The sequence below is a fragment of the Aulonocara stuartgranti genome, assembly GCF_965226115.1.
Source record: "Aulonocara stuartgranti genome assembly, chromosome: 20".
NCBI lineage: Eukaryota > Metazoa > Chordata > Actinopteri > Cichliformes > Cichlidae > Aulonocara > Aulonocara stuartgranti.
In genome coordinates this window covers 27,281,364-27,300,222 of record NC_138956.1, presented here as the reverse complement: position 1 = coordinate 27,300,222, position 18,859 = coordinate 27,281,364, and the positions used below count along the sequence as shown (strand labels likewise).

General features: G+C 40.6%; 1 protein-coding gene across 1 annotated transcript; it reads left to right on the top strand.

Moving 5' to 3' along the window:
• The first annotated feature begins 1,826 nt into the window (after positions 1 to 1,826).
• top1b (DNA topoisomerase Ib) lies at positions 1,827 to 17,547 on the top strand. Its single transcript, XM_082519413.1, has 21 exons — positions 1,827 to 2,004; positions 2,318 to 2,342; positions 4,351 to 4,447; positions 4,997 to 5,129; positions 5,424 to 5,479; positions 6,362 to 6,466; positions 6,550 to 6,640; positions 6,744 to 6,829; positions 6,950 to 7,065; positions 7,152 to 7,273; positions 7,359 to 7,481; positions 7,556 to 7,743; positions 8,640 to 8,784; positions 8,885 to 9,028; positions 10,244 to 10,429; positions 10,957 to 11,025; positions 11,147 to 11,261; positions 12,956 to 13,083; positions 13,248 to 13,342; positions 13,586 to 13,735; positions 16,333 to 17,547. Exons 1-21 carry the CDS (start codon positions 1,972 to 1,974, stop codon positions 16,433 to 16,435), a joined length of 2,310 nt encoding a protein of 769 aa, XP_082375539.1. The 5' UTR covers positions 1,827 to 1,971; the 3' UTR covers positions 16,436 to 17,547.
• The last annotated feature ends 1,312 nt before the right edge of the window (positions 17,548 to 18,859 follow it).

The window sequence follows — 18,859 nt, the reverse complement described above, 5'->3', positions numbered from 1 at the left end:
CGTCGAGCTGGTCTGTCGTCTCGGTTAAAAACAGATAATCCTGGAAATTTTGTGGAAGTTTTCCAGAGACATTGATGCACGGAAAGGTTCGTGCCGGTTTCTGAATCCCACAGGGATTCGGTGGATTCCCCTTTGGACCTGAAAACTCCTGCAAGGATAAGAACCCCAAAGTAGGCCTTTGGGGTTCTTAGATGAATTTGGTCCATCTCCTTCCACCTCTCTCCAAAAAAACACCTTCCTTCTAGATTACTGCAATCCAGAATAATTTTCTGGATGGGATCTGGGATGAAAAGCTCAAATGAAGACTTGATGTCCTGCACATGAGTAACTGTCAGCCGTGTTGGCCCTGGCTTATCACAGTAACAGCTCTGCAGGGTGGCTCATTTCTTGGGCAAGAAGACCATTCAATTTCACCAGTTATTGACATCCATATTTCTTCACTTGCTGTCTGGTGGGCTTGTTCTGGTCCTGGAGCTGGCTGCAGATGGGGTGCTCGTCTTCGTTTTGTTACTAAATGGTGATCAACCTCGTCCTCTTCTTCAAAGTCACTGTCAGACTCTGAATTTTCAGAAATGTGAAATATTCTGAAACCTCTTTGTCAACATCATCATCCGAAGCCTCTCTCTTTTCCAAAATCAATTGGATGGCCCTCGCAGCAGATAATCTTTTGCCATCTTGATCAGTTGTGATAAAGAACCACACTGGCAAAGTCTTATTTATAGTATTATGCCCCTAATTTGCAGGTGGGACAGGGTATGAGAAAATAAAATTTGGATCCCTCAAGAAAGAGGGTAAAATGTGTGGGAATGTCAGAGCAGACGGTGTTGATAGTTGAATTTTCAACAATGTTGCAACTTTGTGCGGGAGCAGGAGGGGAAGAAAACACTATCAGCAGCACCAGAAAGGAGGAGGACAGAGTGTGGGAACACAGGACCTGCACTTTCAACACTTTTATTAGACCTGGGTCCAGTGGACCCGAACACCTTGTATGTAATGTAAATGCGTGGGGGGAGGTACAGTATGAGGTCATTGAAAATTAGTCCAGATTTATGTTCTTCACAGAAAATAAGCCAAAGCCAATGAATTTCAGGTTGAAAAAATAATTAATTGTTTAATTTTTCTTTTGAAAAAAACTGAAAACGGGTCTCACAGACCCGAACACCATACAAGGGTTAAACAATTTCTCTTCCACGACGTAATCCGATAAAAACCGATCTCTTTACCGTCGGCTTCCCGTGGCTGTCATGCGACCGGCTATTGCAGTTAATAATACAACAAATTCTTGCCATTTTTTGTGTTTCTTTTTATCGCTGTGTGACTGTTTTCATGTGAAAGCCTGCGTGCGCTAGTACCACTTGCCACTCGTTCCCAGAATCCTTTGCGCTTTTACCCCTGAATGACGTCACATTTTCAATGTTTGTTCATAGATGTCAAACATGGGGCCCGAGGATCAAAAGACTTCAATGTGGCCACTGGACATGACATCAATTTTGGACTTAACATAACAAAGTGTGGGGTTTTTTGTTGTTGTTTTGGTTTGGTTTTTCCAATATGTACTATAGAAATATGCTATAAAATAACAACAAATGTTCACACTGAGCTAACATAACTTTTTTCCGTAAGTTTACACACATATTTATCAAATTGAAGCCCAACAGGAAAAGCTGTAAAAACTTGTGAAACAGCTAAAAGTTCAAAATCTTTGGGCTCCAACACAATTTCCAGTTTTCCGATCTTTTATGTCCAGTGTCCTCACCAACCCGGTAAAAATGGTGTTATGATAGCGGTTCAGGTAAGGACCATGCACAGCCTTCTTCCAGGTTGGGTTGCGCATGCGCAGTCGGTAAACATCGGGACTCCATTCCAGGCTGTCAGTGAGGGTTCCCCGAGCCTCGCATCCTGTGCGGCTGCATCCTTTAACAGCTGTCTACTCTTAACTTTACCTGCGTAACAAACAAAAACAACTTGACCATGAGCGGAGACCACGGACGCGGAGACTCCCAGGTAGCTTTTGGCCGATAATTAGTGTCTTCTGTACAGTTTTGGATCAATTCTCTCAGCAATAACAGACATAACACAAGTATTAACCATCAGGATATGAAATGAGCGCAAATTAACGTTAGCTGTCGCTGCAAGTTAGGCTGCTCTGTTTATTTTAGGAGAAAACTTTTACATTTTTGTGCTCTCTCGGGTCTTTGTTGTGCAGAAATACGCACATTCCTAGGCTCAGCGTATATTCCTATTGAAACTTGAATAAGCGAGCTTACCGGCGTTTTTAAAATTGAAATATTAAAAACATTTTTTTCACAATTTTCAGGTCAATTCCGGATCTAAAGGAAGCGGTAGGACCTCTAATGAGGATTTTCTTGTTCATTCTGACTCTTGATTTCCAGCTGGAATCTGTCTACTGTTAGTTTTTTTAAAGGACAGAAATGGCGTCCCAGAGACTAAGTCCCTTCTCCTCCACTCTCTTGCGGCTATTGTTCAAAAAGAGGGTCTGAAATGCACCCTTGCCAGTCTCGTTTTTTTAATCTGACGGGGTATTCCGAAAGGGCCTGGCGTCGTGTAAATTTTGCATGCTTTAGACTGGCGATACGTGCGTGGAATCGCAGCGAATTTTGGAGCCGAAAGTGGCCGAATTGGGGCTGAGGACTTAGTCTCTGCGCCATTTTCTTTTTCTGTATGAAGCAGGCAGGGCGCCGAGCACAGAGCCAACTGTCTGCCGTGATATGGAGGCGAGAGCTGGGAGCTTATCGCCTCTCCCTGCCCCTATCTCACCACCACCTGTGCTCTGCCTCCATCCTTCTTTAAGAGATATTTATCTGCACTGTTAACGAGGAATACTCACACCAAACTTCAAGCCCTCTCACACACTGAAAAAAGTTGCACGGCATTATTAAAAACATCCACATTTTTTTATTTTTTTTGGCACAAATTATACTTAAATTACACTTAAGTTGGGAGCAGCCTTTTTTGTTTAAATGCTTTATTTGATGCAAAGCAAAGCTGTCTGAGGGAAATTAGTTTCTTATTAAAATGTGGTATATATTACAAAAGCTGATTATGTGGTTATTAAACTGCCATGACAACAGAGAGTCACAAGGTGATGATCAGACTGTTTCAGGTCTACCTTTGGGGGGATTTTACTCAGCAGGAAGCATTTTAATATTAGGAGAACATGCAGAATCATTACGGGCTAGTCGTTTGGCTGGCAGCAGGAGTGTATGAAAACAAAATTGATCTATGTGGAAAATACCCGTGGAGGAATGATGTTTTGCTGGGTGGGTATGAAACATACTTAGCCCCCCCCCCAGTCCTCACCAGCCAAGTTCTTCTTTTGGAGATTTGTGTCTCTTATTGTCTCATTGCAATTATCTCTGCATGCATTAAGAGATTTTTGTTTTGTGTGTTTGCATGTTTGTTGACAAAGTGTTTCTCCGAGATTTGGAACCAGAAGTAAGGGAACGGACGTTTGTTGCACAGTTCGTCCTTAAGATGTCACTTCTCAGTAGATTTGTTGCAGCTTTACCAAGGCTGCCGCTTTATTAGGTACACTTTGCGCAGGCTGTGGCCTGCCTTCAGAGCTACTTTAATTTCTAGTGGTATAGATTCAACGACGTGCTGGAAACGTTCCTCAGAGAGTTTGGCCCATGTCGACATGATGGCATCATAGATGCTGGAGATTTGTAAGTTGCATATCCATCCAGCCATGCATCCCATAGTGTGCTCTTTTGACTTGTGATCTGGTGATTGTGGTGAGCCTGTGCAAATTTTAGCCTGTTCTTAGCTGACAGGAGTGGCACCCAGTGTGGTCTTCTGCTGCTGAGAGATGCTCTTCTGCACATTTTGGTTGTAACAATTGGTTATTTGACTTACTGTTCCTTTCCTATAGGCACTTTGGCCATTCTACTCTGATCTGTGGCATCAACAAGACGATTTCTCCCAGATAACTGCCGCTCTCTGTAAATATTTTTGGACCATTCTCTGTAAACCTAGAGATGGTTGTATGGGAAGATCCCAGTAAATCAGCAGTTTCTGAAATGTCTGGGATATCTGGCACCATCAACCACACCACATCAAAAATCACTTCACCTTTCCTCACCTTTTTGATGCTGCCTGAATACATAATAAATGCTTTCATGTGAATGGCTGATTGGATATTTGCATTAACAAGCAATTGAATAAGTGTACCTAATAAAGTGTTGGTAAGTGAATGTTGCCTTGGAGGTGACACATCCTGACAAATCATGCAAATTGCAAACAGCTAATTGTGAAAGAATCATTTAAAAAGTTTTTGTTCTGATATCTTTAAATGCTTCTCAACAAGTTGATTTCTCCCTTGTACTGTAGACACACACAAACATAAAGACAAGCACAAAGACAAGGAACACAGACACAAAGATCACAAAAAAGACAAGGAGCGAGAGAAATTCAAGCACAGCAACAGGTAAGATGTCTGTTTCTTTGTCTCAGTTATTTGGTGATCTGCTAAACATCATTCACACCTGCCTTTATGTTTGGCTGTTCCCTTACTCTCTTGAAATAATCGGTTTTCAGAGTTAAGTCTTTGTAATGGTATGTATTCACTTTTGCGGTGTTATGGGAACATTTTAAATGAGGAGGATCCTGACAAAATCCAAATTTCATTTTGTCAGTATCAAACACAGTAATATGAAAGACTCAATAAGTGACTGCTGATTTAACTAAAATAAATACAGCAACGTCAAATTAAGTTTCTTAATGAAATCTTTCAATCTTGGAACCATTGTGGATTTGTTATGGTTTCTTTTTGTGTGTCATAAGTAGCTGTCATTACTTTGTCCGTTATTGTTGACAGCCCGCGTCTCTGTCTTTGTGTGATTAAAAACGATAAGCGTACGTTGCCGGTGGTTGTTTTTTTGGTTTTTTTTGTGATGGCATCTTCTGTGTCTGCACATCCAGACCTCGTCTGACCTTTTACGCTTGATCTCTGCCTTTTGTGTCTTCTGTGTTCTAGTGAGCATAAGGAGCACTCTGAGAAGAAACACAGAGACAAAGACAAAGAGCGACTGAAGCACAGCGACAGCAGCTCAGACAAACACAGACAAAAACACAAAGACAGGGACAAAGACAAGAGGAGAGAAGAGAAGGTTTGTTTATGGGTCGTCGGTATGCTTTTAAATGAAAAGCTTTATATGTGTTTGGAGTAAAGATTGTGAGTCGTTATTTTTTGTGACAAATTGTTTTTGGTCCTGTTTTTTTTAACGTTTCTAAAATCCTCCAGAGAGATTGGCCTCATTAGAAACAAACACTGACAAGCAACCAGAGCCCCTCTGGTTTTCAGTTAACTCTGACTATATGCTAAAGTTTAAAATTAGTTTTTAAAGTTGGCAAAGGTGTGGCATACGTTTTAACATGGTTTTCTATATTTTCTCATTTCTCAGATTCAATCATCTCATTTAGAGAAGCCTAAAAGGGAGAAGGAAAATGGATATGTGAGGTAAACATGATCGCTTTGTTGCAGCTACAGACTCTGCACAAGTCCTGAAGCACATTTCATTTCTTTATCTATTACTTCTAGTGGTAAAATGCTCTTGAACAACAGTTCTCCATTATATCCGAAGGTTTTTCAAAGTTTTACTTTGAACATTGGCTGATTTTTTTGTTTTTGTTTTGTGTTTTTACTTATTTTCAGTCCAGTCCTTGTACCTGACCATTTTCAGAGGAATGTTTTTTTTGTTTGTTTTTTTAAGACACTTAACACTGATGTATGCATGATTCAAGCATAAAAATGGCACTTGCCAAAATTGATAAAATTATGAACACAGTAACGTGACAGATTTTGATTGAACCTGGAATATCATTTGAAAAGTGTCTGGCAAATCCTTTATTTTTCAGCTTGCTATTTATTCCAAAACACACTACTAATATAGTTGAAAGAAAAAAAATAGAAAATGCAGAAAGAAACACGGTCAGTCATGGATTAGCCAACATCCAACGAAGAGCTTTGAATGTCCTTCTAGAAGCCTGGAGAACGATTCCTGAAGATTTAAAGAAATTACAGGCTTGCCTAAGAGACTTTATAAATGTGGTCATACCAAATATTGACTTTCATTTTAGAATTGCACAAACTCTGTTTTTGACTTATAGTCTGCAGTGTCATTTGTGCCTGCACGTTTCAGTCCATCACTGCACCCATTTCCTGTTTTTCTAGCAAAATAACAAGAAATGACAGATGGCTAAAGACCTTTGCAGTTATCATGCAGTAAAAGTACTCATGAATCAGCCGTTATTTGCTTTTAAAATAATTATACTAAAGAGCAGTTATTGCTTTGTTGTCATTTACTAAAATGCTGTTCAATGTCTTTGACGTGCCAATTAGAGACAGGAGCCCTGCTGGCATTAAGAGTGAACCTGAGGAAGACAATGGCTTCTACCCCTCACCCCAACACAACAAGAGCTCCAGACAAGAGTATGATGATGAAGAGTAGGTGTCATTCAAATGAATCCAATACGCTTGTAGTTGCAGTTCAGCTTTGGTTGTTCATGTAGTGGTGTAATTTTCTACAGATATGAATACAAGCCCAAAAAAGTCAAGTTGGAACACGACAAAAAGGCCAAAAAGAGGAAACATGAGTACGACGAAGACGAGGAAGATGAGGTTTATTACATGTTAATACACTGTAATGACAAAAATATTTTCCGGGTTGGGGCATCTGCTGTGTATCTCCTTGTAGATCTATTTAATTGAATCCATTTTTTAGGGTATAAAGCACAAAAAGAAGATAAAAGACAAAAAAGGAACAGACGGGAAGAAAGTGAAAAAAGAAGAAGAAGAGAAGTGGAAATGGTGAGTTAATTATAGACACAAATTGATCTTTTCCTCAGGAAATTACAAACCACTTATTTAGATAAAGTGCAGTTTTTTCTCTCTCATCGGTTGTGTTGTGTTGTTGTTTGTCATGATTAGGTGGGAGGAGGAAAGATATACCGACGGCTCCAAATGGCGCTTCCTGGAACATAAAGGTCCAGTGTTTGCGCCTCCATACGAACCCTTGCCAGGCAAAGTTAAATTTTACTATGGTGGTGAGTCAGTTTGTATTAAAGAAAACTTATTTTTGTGTACTTATTATTATCTTTTATTAAAATAATGTAATTTCCTGTATTTGTAGGTAAGCCTATGAAGCTGAGTGCTCCTGCTGAAGAGGTTGCAACATTTTTTGCCAAAATGTTGGATCATGAGTATACCACGAAGGACATCTTTAGGAAGAACTTCTTTAAAGACTGGAGGAAGGTGAGGAAAATGGACATGGCTCTGCAGATAGTGTGAATTTCCAAGTATTTAAATGGGGCTTCACATGTCTTCTGTTTTATTTTAGGAAATGACATCAGAGGAGAAGTCTGTGATTACTGACCTGAATAAATGTGACTTCAGTGAGATGAGCGAGTACTTCAAGGCCCAGTCAGAAGCTCGGAAACAGATGTCTAAAGAGGAGAAACAGGTATTGCAGTTAGGTGCACTCTTCCAACCTCGAGAACTCTGGGATTTCTCAATATATCTTCATACATCTTGTAGAAAATCAAAGAGGAAAATGAACGGCTCCTTCAGGAGTATGGTTTCTGCATCATGGACAACCACAAGGAGAGGATCGGAAATTTCCGCATCGAGCCGCCGGGCCTTTTCCGAGGACGGGGGGACCATCCAAAGATGGGCATGCTGAAGCGGCGCATCAGACCCGAAGACATCATTATTAACTGTAGCAAGTAGGAAATCTCTTTGTCACCGTTATCGCCACCTCAGCTGCCCTCATCTTTAACCGTTCCTGTTTCAGAGGCGAAGCATAGCAGAAACATAAAATCTGGACACAAGTTGTTGTTATCGTGTTTGGTTATGAGATTTACCACAAGGTGGCCCTGTAAAACCATTTTAGGTGAGGACATGTGAAAGATGATGAGACTGTTGTTGTTAAAGGGATAAAATAAGAGGATGTGTGCATGTGAAAGGATATAATAAGCAGCAACTGATGAGGCTTTGAGTATTGATGAAGTGTTTGGTCAGGAGGTCACAGGCATTTACCCCACACCGATCACCTTGTTTTACCACCTGTCTGCCTTGTTTTCTGTTAATCTGTGCTTCTGTCTTTTGATTTTGTGATTACCGTATTTATTTACAGACTGTGGAAATGATGTTGTTTTTGCTTTGGAGGCGGGATGTGTGGGAGAGTTTATGGGAAAGCTAAATTGTAGCGGTCAGTTGCCATCAAAGAAAAAACACTGGGTAAAAGATTGTACGTGCTGCCTGTCGCATATACAGTATGGCAGATGTATCACTGACACACACATGCGCTTCTGGCACCATGTCAAAGGTGGTCTTCCTGTCAGTGTAAACTGTATCCGTGCAAACAATAACACAAGCCAGGGAGGACATGTTCACCCCCGCATACTGGAAGGTGGGATTTTATGTTCTCTTTGCACTATTGTCTCATAGCTGTGGTGTTTACACTGCAGAAAAAAGATCAGTTATTTAATTTTTGGTACCTCTGAGGAACGCTTTTAAATCAGCACAAAGCTCCACCGTGGGAACAGCTCCAAACATAGATCAGTGGAAATGTGCCAGCATGTTTTGCACCTGTTTGGTAACTCTGGCTCTTTTTATGTAGGGACTCCAAGCACCCCAAACCTCCCCCAGGGACAAAATGGAAGGAGGTTCGACATGACAACAAAGTAACCTGGTTAGCATCTTGGACAGAGAACATCCAGGGCTCCATCAAGTACATCATGTTAAACCCGAGCTCCAGGATCAAGGTACCTGCGCTTTCGCCGCCTTTTCCCCCAGTAACCTTTTTTTTCTACCATTTTCCCAATGATGGGACGTACGTGTGTGTGTGTGTGTGTGTGTGTGCAGGGGGAGAAGGACTGGCAGAAATATGAAACTGCCCGGCGTTTAAAGAAGTGTGTGGATCGCATCCGTGCTCAGTACAGAGAGGACTGGAAGTCAAAAGAGATGAGGATCAGACAGAGAGCTGTGGCGCTGTACTTCATAGACAAGGTAAATAAGAATACAATAAAATTATGGTGACTGCACCAAGTGATAAAATAGATAAAGTAGATTATAGACAAGAACGTACAGCAGCTTTGATTTAAGTAGTAGAAGTAGAACTAGTGGAAGTAGTAGGTTGAAAAGGGAAATCGCTGTAAAGTGACGTGAACTATTGTAGATAATTCAGCTGAATTTTCACATCTCGTGCATTCCCTATGCCTCCAAGCACTACGTTCTCATTTTCGTCCATCATCCCTTTAATGTGTTGTCCTCCACAGCTGTCAGTCACTCACCAGTTCCTATTCCGAGCTGAACATATTCCAGGCCACCATAAGGCCATTGCTGACTCCTCGTCTCATCTCTCACTCCAGACATCCAGGGCCGTGGGCCCACGTGCAGAGGCAGTCCTGATGTCTGTGCTTGAGATATAAACCCCACCAAATTAGAATGAATTTCCTTCCAACTTCAATCTACTTTTCACTTTTTCAACATTGCTTCTTTGGCTAGTTCCCTATCATACGTCATATCATCTCCATCTATAAAAATCCCAGCAATTAAATCTTATCTTAGACGGCTTCCCCTCTTCTTCCTCCCTCTTTGGCTGGGGTCAGTGTCACTACTGGTAGCATGAGGCAACACCTGCACCCTACAGAGGTTTCACAGGTAGTCCAGCTCCTCCAGGATGGCACATCAATACGTGTCATTACCAGAAGGTTTGCTGACCGTAGAAAGTCCTTAACCCATCAGTAGGACCAGTATCTGCTCCTTTGTGCAAGGGGCAGGGTGAGCTGGGCTCTGTGCTCACTGCATGAAACTGTGGAGCCTGATTGGCATTTGCCATAGAAGACCAGCATCTTTGTGGTTTTTGGGATGTCTTTAAATTCAGCCCTCTGTAGGCTGAAAATGTTAATTTCCATCAAACAATGTGGTATCCTTTAATTTCTAACACATTACCCAGTCTGTGTCAGCAAATGACATTTACTGTCACACAAATCATAGGTCCTTCTTTAGTTCCACTGGTAAACTAAGTCTAAGATTTCTTAACAAGTCATGCTGTTCAGAGTCACATGGGTGACATGGAGTTTATCCCAACTGTCACTGGGCCGGGGGCGGGTTACATGCCGAACAGCTCAGCAGTTCATCACAGGGCCTACATAAATCCTGACCAAATGTTCTGCTCTGAAGTTTTGCTTATGTTTGTGATGTTTGGTGTTTTTCTCATAGCTGGCTCTGAGGGCAGGTAACGAAAAGGAGGAAGGCGAGACGGCGGACACCGTTGGCTGCTGCTCGCTGCGAGTGGAACACATCAAACTGTACCCCAAGCTGGACGACCAGGAGTACGTTGTGGAGTTTGACTTTTTAGGAAAAGACTCCATCCGCTACTACAACAAAATACCCGTGGAGAAGAGGGTAAGGAAGGAAATGAGAAGGGGAGGAGTTAATGAGGGAAGAAAGAGGTGCTGTGGCAGATATTGGTTGTGTAATGACAGATGTGGAATTTAGTGTTGATGAGATAAAAATGTTCTAATCTATGGAGGATGTTTGTACAGGCAGGTGATCAGAAAGAAATAGTTTTCCGTCAGCTCTGCCTCACAGGGTGGTCTGTTTCCTGCCATTAACAGAGTGTACAAACGACACACACACACACACACACACACACACACACACACACACGCGTTTTTAATTGCAAATTCTTCAGCACGTCTGGGTCCTGTCTATTTGGCTGCATTTCCTCTGAAGTACCAGTTAAAAAGCACTCACACAAAGCACACTAACCTGCAGTCTATAAACCACCTGCACTTGTCATCATGGGCACAAATAAACCCACACCCTCTGCTGGTAACAATGTGTCAGTGCATCCATGGCCACAGTTTTAAGAGTTAAATGTAAGTGACTGATTTGAGGCTGAGTACATCTTCGTTCTTGTTTCCTGTCAGGTCTTTAAAAACCTCCAGTTGTTCCTGGAAAACAAACAGCCTGAAGACGACCTCTTTGACAGACTGAATGTGAGAAACACACAAGAATACCTGCCTTCACGTTAAATGTTTACTTTAACTACTTTGTATAATTCTGATTCACCTGCCCTCCTTAACTGTTGTTCCCTCTTCTTTTCTGTGTTTCCTGCAGACATCTATTCTAAATAAGCACCTACAGGAGCTGATGGATGGACTTACAGCCAAAGTTTTCCGTACCTATAACGCCTCCATCACCCTGCAACAGCAGCTCAAGGAGCTGACCTGTTGTGAGTGAAAATGGTTTCATGTAGTCTTATAGCAACTCATTGTCATCATTAAATAAGTTAGTGCTAGTCTCAATTCATTAGGTACTCTTTGCTACTCTCAGGTTTGGCCTTCACAACTGCCTTAATTCTTCATGATATAGATTCAACAAGGTGCTGGAAACATTCCTCAGAGATTTTGGTCCACATTCATATGACGGCATCAGTTGTTGCAGATTTGTCAGCCACACATCCATAACTCAAATCTCCCATTCTACCTCATTCCAAAGTTTCTCTATTGGTTTGAGATCTGGTGACTGTGGAGGTTGTTTGAGTACAGTGAACTTCTTGTTATGTTCAAGAAACCAGACTGAGATGATCTGAGCTTTGTGACATGGTGTTTTATCCTGACAGGAGCGGGGTTAGATGGATTCAGCAACAATACTCAGGCAGGCTCAGCTGGTATTAAGGGGCCCGAAGTCTGCCAAGAAAGCATATCCCACAACATTACACCAGCAGCAGCAGTCTGAACTATTATAAGACAGGATGAATCAGTGTTTTCATGTACATCAAATTCTGACTCTACAGAATGAACTCAAATCTCATCAGATGAGCCAATCTTCTGTTGTGCAGTTTGGGTGAGCTCGTGCAAATTGTAGACTCATGTTCGTGTTCTTTGCTGACTGATGTGGCACCGGTGTCATCTTCTGCTGCTGTAGCCCGTCTTCTTCAGTGTTAAATGTGTTGTGCTTTTAGAGGTGCTCTTCTGCATACCTTGGGTATAACAATTGGTTCTTTAACTTTTACTGTTTCCTTCCTGTCAGCTCGAAGCATTCAGATTATTCTTCTCTGATTTCTGACATGAACAAGGCATTTTTTCCTAGAGAAGTGCTGCTCACTGGATATTTTTTCTTTTTTATACAGTTCTCTGTACCATTAGAGATAGTTGTATGGGAAAATCCCAGCAAATCAGCTGTTTCTCAGATACTCAGACCAGCCTGGCACCAACCAGCACGCCAGGTTCAAAGACATTTAAATCACTTTTCTTTCTCGTTCTGACGCTCACTTTGAACTTGACCGTGTCTGCATTCCTAAATGTACTGAGCTGCTGCCATGGCTTATTAGATATTTGCAAGCAGCTGAACAAGTTTGCATAATAAAGTGACCTGGGAGTGTATGTGAAGCTGTAACTGGTGGCTTCTGTGCTGTGTTGTGACCAGTGACTGTAGAAGTGATTTTGTTTTCTACAGTCACTGTTTGTGACACCTGGACTCTGGAGTTTATATTCATGACAGTGCAGGTATTAAAGTATTGTTTCCACCATGTAAACAAAAGTACTGACTCCTGCTCCTCTCACACAGGTAACTTTAAGCCTGTACTTTTAAGCTGTATACCAGTCTACTTGTACTGTACAGACAGATGTCATTATACGCGTGTCTGTTCATTAAACCTGGGAGAGCAACAGCGCAGAGGAAAGGTGAAAAAGGAAGAAGGAATGACTAATAATAACTGTTCACATGAGCATTGTACACTTAATGCCTTTTTGGGCCTTTCCATTCAAAAATAACTACTTTATTACATTATGTGATAGAATTATAGTAACAGCAGGTTAGCAGCAATTTAGCAAATTGGCTAAACCCTTTACACAGCAAAGTTTGGGTCATTTTAAATTTAAATCATTCTAAACTTTTCCTCTTATGTTGTTTTTGGATCAACAGCTGATGACAGCATCCCAGCAAAGATCCTATCGTACAACCGAGCCAACCGGGCCGTGGCCATTCTTTGCAACCACCAGAGAGCTCCGCCCAAAACATTTGAGAAGTCCATGCAAAATCTTCAGAACAAGGTAAACGTCTGTGTTACGATTGTTTCTGGTTTTGTTATTCCTCCATTAGAATTTGTTCTCAGTAAACAGGCATTTTTTTTTGTACCCATTAAAGGTAAAGCTATCCACTCTTTTGGTGGTGCGGCTTTTAGACTTCACTCTGTGTGCATTTGTTGTGATTGTAGATCGATGAGAAACAAAATCAACTATCAGCAGCCAGGAAGCAGCTGAAGGCTGCCAAAGCTGATCACAAGGCTTCCCATGATGACAAGAGCAAAAAGTAAGAAAACATTAGCACCGCTAATGAGTACAAGAGAGTTTGATCAATTACTTAATTACTTAAACATCTTTGCTCCTCAGCAACGAAGTTTAAATGGTGTCCAGGGCATTTAAAGTCTGTCGTTATAATTCCTCGTCTCTCTCTGTCTCCCCGCCTTCGTACACCCCCGTCTTTGTTTTCCTTTGCATCTTGTGTATCTGTCTTCTTCCTTCTCTCTGCCCTGTGTTTGTTTTTCTTTGTAAGGGCTGTGGAGATGAAGCGTAAAGCTGTACAGAGGATAGAGGAGCAGCTGATGAAACTCCAGGTGCAAGCCACAGACAGAGAGGAGAACAAACAAATTGCTCTGGGAACCTCCAAGCTTAATTACCTGGATCCACGCATCTCTGTGGCATGGTATTTATTGTGCACAGAAGACATTCTGTATCTGCGTTTATTAGCTGTTAATTATTATTTAATCAGAGCATCTTTTTTTTTTGTTTGTTTGTTTGTTGTTTTATACTATGACTTTATGAGCAACCCCCCTACTGATAAATAGGCAGGCAGCCTCTGGGTGGGTGGGTATGTGCAGTCCATACCTACCCTTGGTGACAGAAAGGCAGGAAATGCTTTTGCATTGTAGGAAAAGGAGCAGCTCAAGCAAAAAAGCTAACTGCTGCAAAAGGAAAATAAGAGGAAGAAAAGCGTGTGAGCGTGAGGAACAATGGGGTTTGTTTCTGAAAGCTAGGGAGCGTTGCAAAACAGCCCTCCTTCCTCCATGTGGGAAGGCAATGAGGTGCTGTCTGTGGGTGAATGGAGGGACTTGGCCATAGAGAGGGGGAACATGGCGGTCCGCCCTCCTTAACCGATGCCCCACAGCTATTTATGGAGAACCTCCTCCTCAAGCACAATGGATACAGGAATCCTCCGTGATTTTCTTGGTTGTAGGGCGTAAGGGATGGGGATCCTAATAAAGGGTGGTGCATGGGAACATGGTGTAAACTATGGTATTTGTGAGTAATGGTATGGTGAAGGTACACTGGCTTAACGGCTAGGAAATTAAAATTTTAGCTAGTTAATCATGGTTTCTCTCATTTTATTATATCTCAGTAACAGCTTTAGCTTTTGGATGACTTAACCAGGAAAGTCTTTATTGAGTCTTTATCTACAAATTTCAAAATTAACTGTCAACAAAATGATAAATCTGAAGCAAGGACTCAGAAGTTGAGCACAAAGATCAAAAACTTTAAACATTAAAAGCAGCAGCAGCAATTAAACAGAAACTGACTTTCACTAATGTTAACTGAGGGTCCAAATAATACACAAGACCCTTGAGACCATAACATAAACAGTACCGCGCTGCAGAAGAAGTATAAATACTTAATATACATCGTAATATTTATTAAGTAATCTTTGTCAAAGCTGTCTAATCAAAAGTGTTTCATTCTGTCTTTATTCTTCTTCTACTCCATTCTTGCCACATTTTATGCTTTTAACTTTGCCCTCAACAGTCACATAAAGCTGTGTGAAGTGTGATTGTTAGTTTGTTAGAGTATTGGATCCACATGTTAAGGTTTAACCTTCAATTATAAACCGTAATTGTTTTTTATGTAAAAACTACAAAATCAGAAGCTGTGTGTTTGTTTTTATGTATTAGAAATAATATGAGAGCATAACGATTGACTGTCAAACTGTCCACTGTGTACCTTTCACCCCAACACAGATAGACTCCAGCCTCCCTGCGACCCTGAATTGAATAAACAGATTTAAAAAAGGATGGATAAATATGTTTTATGTCCTGCCACAGGCAGCAGGCTTGTAAAATCTTGTGTGTCAATTAAGTACCTTTGTTCCAGACGTCTCAGATCACAATGATGTGAAAAAGAAAGCTTTCAAAAACTCGACCCCAACAACCGCTTTTAGCAGCAATAACTTAAAGTAATTGTTCTCTGTAAGACTCGTTCACATTGTTGTGAAGAAACTTTGTCACACATTTCTTTACAGCTTTAGTTTTGCTTTAGTTCATTGAGGTTTGTGGGCATCTGCACAGCTCTCTTAAGGGCCTACCACATTTCATTCGGGTCGAGGTCTGGACTTTGACTGGCCTGTTGCAACACCTCGACTCTTATTTTTTGTAGATTTGCTGCTGTGCTTGGAATTGCGATTGCCCATACTTGTGCTGAGCTTTAGCTGTTGGACAGATGGCCTGACATCTCCCTCAAGAATACTTGAGTTCCCAGGTCAAAACAAGCCCAAATCATCACCCCTCCACCACCGTGCTTGACAGTTGGTATAAGGTGTTTCTACTGATAAGTTTGTGGTAGAAAAAGAAGCCTACACGAGGGCCGTGTAACCAGAGTGAATCATTTTTTTACCATCACCAGTAGTTCAGTGTTCTGTGAATGTGTGCATAAAACCTTTCTTAGAAAACAGAAACTAATTTTCTGTTTGCAGCTGATTTGCTCTCTAATATTCTTCTTAGACTTTCCTGTTCAGTGAGTCACATGGACACTTTCATGCCACATTGTTTAGATTGCCTGCAAACCAAGGACAAACGGCCCAGTCAGTCTCCAAGCCAAAGACGATGTGATGTCCTACTGATATCCAACAAACTGCTGCAAATTTACCAGTACTGTAACAAAAAATAAAATCCAGTATAGTATTGACGTGACAGCAGACTTTCACTGCATGCTTTTTGTGGCCAAGTTATAACAATATGTAGAGAATATATGAAAAATTAAGTCAAATCTCTTAATCTTGAAATCGTTCATATTGTGTTTTATTGTTTTTGTCAAATGAAACACTCAAAAAGCAAAAGAGAGAGCGAGGGGATCTGAAACCGTAATTATACAGAAGCGTAAGAAAACTGCAGTTAACGGAAGCTCGCAAGACCTGACAGCAGCCATCAGCTGAAACAAAACCACTCTTTTATCAACCTATTTGTCGAACTGCCACTGTTGCATTTCACACAGTATTTCTTTTTTCATTCTGTCTTGTCTTTCCTCCAATCCCAGGTGCAAGAAGTTCGGTATTCCCATTGAGAAAATCTACAACAAAACCCAGAGAGAGAAGTTCGCCTGGGCGATCGACATGGCCGATAAAGACTATGAGTTTTAAACCTATTTAATGTTTTACCTTTTATACCCATGCCTTTGATATGAAAATGGTTTGCAGGAGATGTCAAAATGTTTCCACTGTGTTGCTGCTGCAGGGCAGTGAAGGAGGAAGGTAAGCCTCTGCTCGAGAGCCGATCGCAGGTGAATAATTGTGCTGTACATAAGGATTAGCTATGTATAGGAAAATAACTCCTTAACCATTTGACCAAGCTGCCGAAGGGCATCTCTCTCTTACAAAACTACAGTATTGCGTATGTAGCTGCAGCTATCTGCCTGTGACCCAGCAGCGACGGACGCATTAGTATTATCTTTTGTGAGATCAAATGTATTGAAATTTGTAAGCCATCAGATTTATTGAGAAATAAATCTATATTGTCATAGAATAATGAATTAAACAAATGTTTGTATGGGAGACTGTGAGACGCAACACGAGAGAGAGGTGATGTGATGACTTTTCATTTGTGTAATTTTAGTGTGAAAGATGAAATGAAATGACAGACTGGTGACAGTGTGAAGATCAGAAAACCCCCAGCACTATGCTCGCACAACTATTAGCGCACAGAATGTCGTCCTTTTTTCCATCACCTCTCTGAGTTTGCTGTTTCTTTCAGGGATGTACATATACTTTTGTCTGTTTTTTGTTTTGTTTTGTTCTTTTAGTGACTGATTCAGTATTTTTTAAAATGTGTGCTGTAAGCATTATAACAGAAGGCTTTTCATTGCTCAAATGCAACTTTTGCGTGTTCGTTTCCTCAGTTTTACGATGAACTCTGTGTAATATGGATCTTGGTTACTTGAAGCAGCTGAAAGGCAGTGTATGTACTGTATGCCAGAGCTAAAAAAAATAAAAAATAAATACAGGATAGCTCCTCCTGACAAAAGGGGGGTGGATTTTTGCCAAATAAGATCTCAAAAGTCTGTCATTGTAACGTGCTGTTTTTGTATTGCTCTGATAAAGCAGAACGTGTCTTTGAATTCATTTGCAAATGTGAATGGATATTCTAACTTTTGTCATTAATATTTCTTGCTATATGATCTTGTACCACACAATCGCAATCCTGGTTAGTTGAATGCTTGTTTTGAGCTTTGTAGGTTTCAGAATAAAACATCAGACTTGTCTTTTTCGTCTTTTTGTTGCCAGCTTTGATTAGTTTTCAAGTGGGCATTAAAAATAAGCTCATTGTCTGATTACACATGTCTGTGTAATCATTGTCTGATTCCTGATGTGGAGGGAATCAACAGGAATCAGTCAACAACTTATGTTTTAAAATGTACAATTATAATGGAAAAAATAACTAAAAAAAAATAAAAGTTTATTTAAGGCTATGTTTAGGAGACACAGTAAGCTCTGTGTTCAGGAAAGGTCTGGGTCTTTAAGAGGCCGATACCATTCCGCTTCAACTGCTCGTTGTGCCGTTATTTGCAGTCAGAACAGCAGGGTCAAACCGGAAGTGCCATGATTGACTACAAATTAAGTGCATGTCTTTGTCAAAACGTTTGCCCTCAAAAAGAGTTTTGCAGATGTTGGATTTAGAACGCAAATCAGGTAACGATGCTTTACCTCGCAGCAATTAGCAGCCATATACACATATTTTAGCTGAATATTGTAATACAGGGCTACTGACTGACTTTTAGAGATGGCAAATCAGGTCAAAACAACAACCCTTAGTCCTTGGGTTTATAAAACATGGACATTAAAGGCAGCGGGAGAAATTTAATGTCACAATTCTGTTGAGCAAATACAAAAAATATCGGGGTGTTGATAATACTGTACACTGAAGAATAATTAGGGAAACAGGCGTCAGTGGTTTCTTTGAAGGACATAAATCAGTCTGATTAAGTTATCTACCTGAAATGTAAGTGACCTTAAAGTGTAGTTATTGGTTTTATTTAGTCACTTTTTCCCACTAATAAGTGTGACTATCAGAGAAACAAACTGTCTGATGTCTCTGCTTCTCCACATCTACATACAAAGAAATCCAAGGTAAACAACAAGAAGAAAGAATGTTTCAAAATGATGCAGTAAGAAAAATTACAAGCATATAATTAGATGGTATCAGTAATAAATGGCTTGGATGTAAACTTAACATACAAGTGATAAATACCTGTTTAAAACTATAGACTGTATACAAAGATGGACATAACCACTATGACATCAACCTTGGCTTTGGAATTTTGGATTTTAACTAAAAAAAATAAATTGCCCTACTGAAGTTTGTTATGAGGGCTGAAACTGTCCAAACAGACAGAAACTGTCCAAATTGTATTTTGCAAACGTTATTTTGTAAATATACTTTTTGTGTTGTGACGCTGAACATTTTACCATAAGAGTGTATGGAATCGGACTCCATTTAGGAGCCATCTTCAAGTGACAACTACTTGTTTTTTAATTTTAATTATGTTGCACCAATTCACAACATCAGCC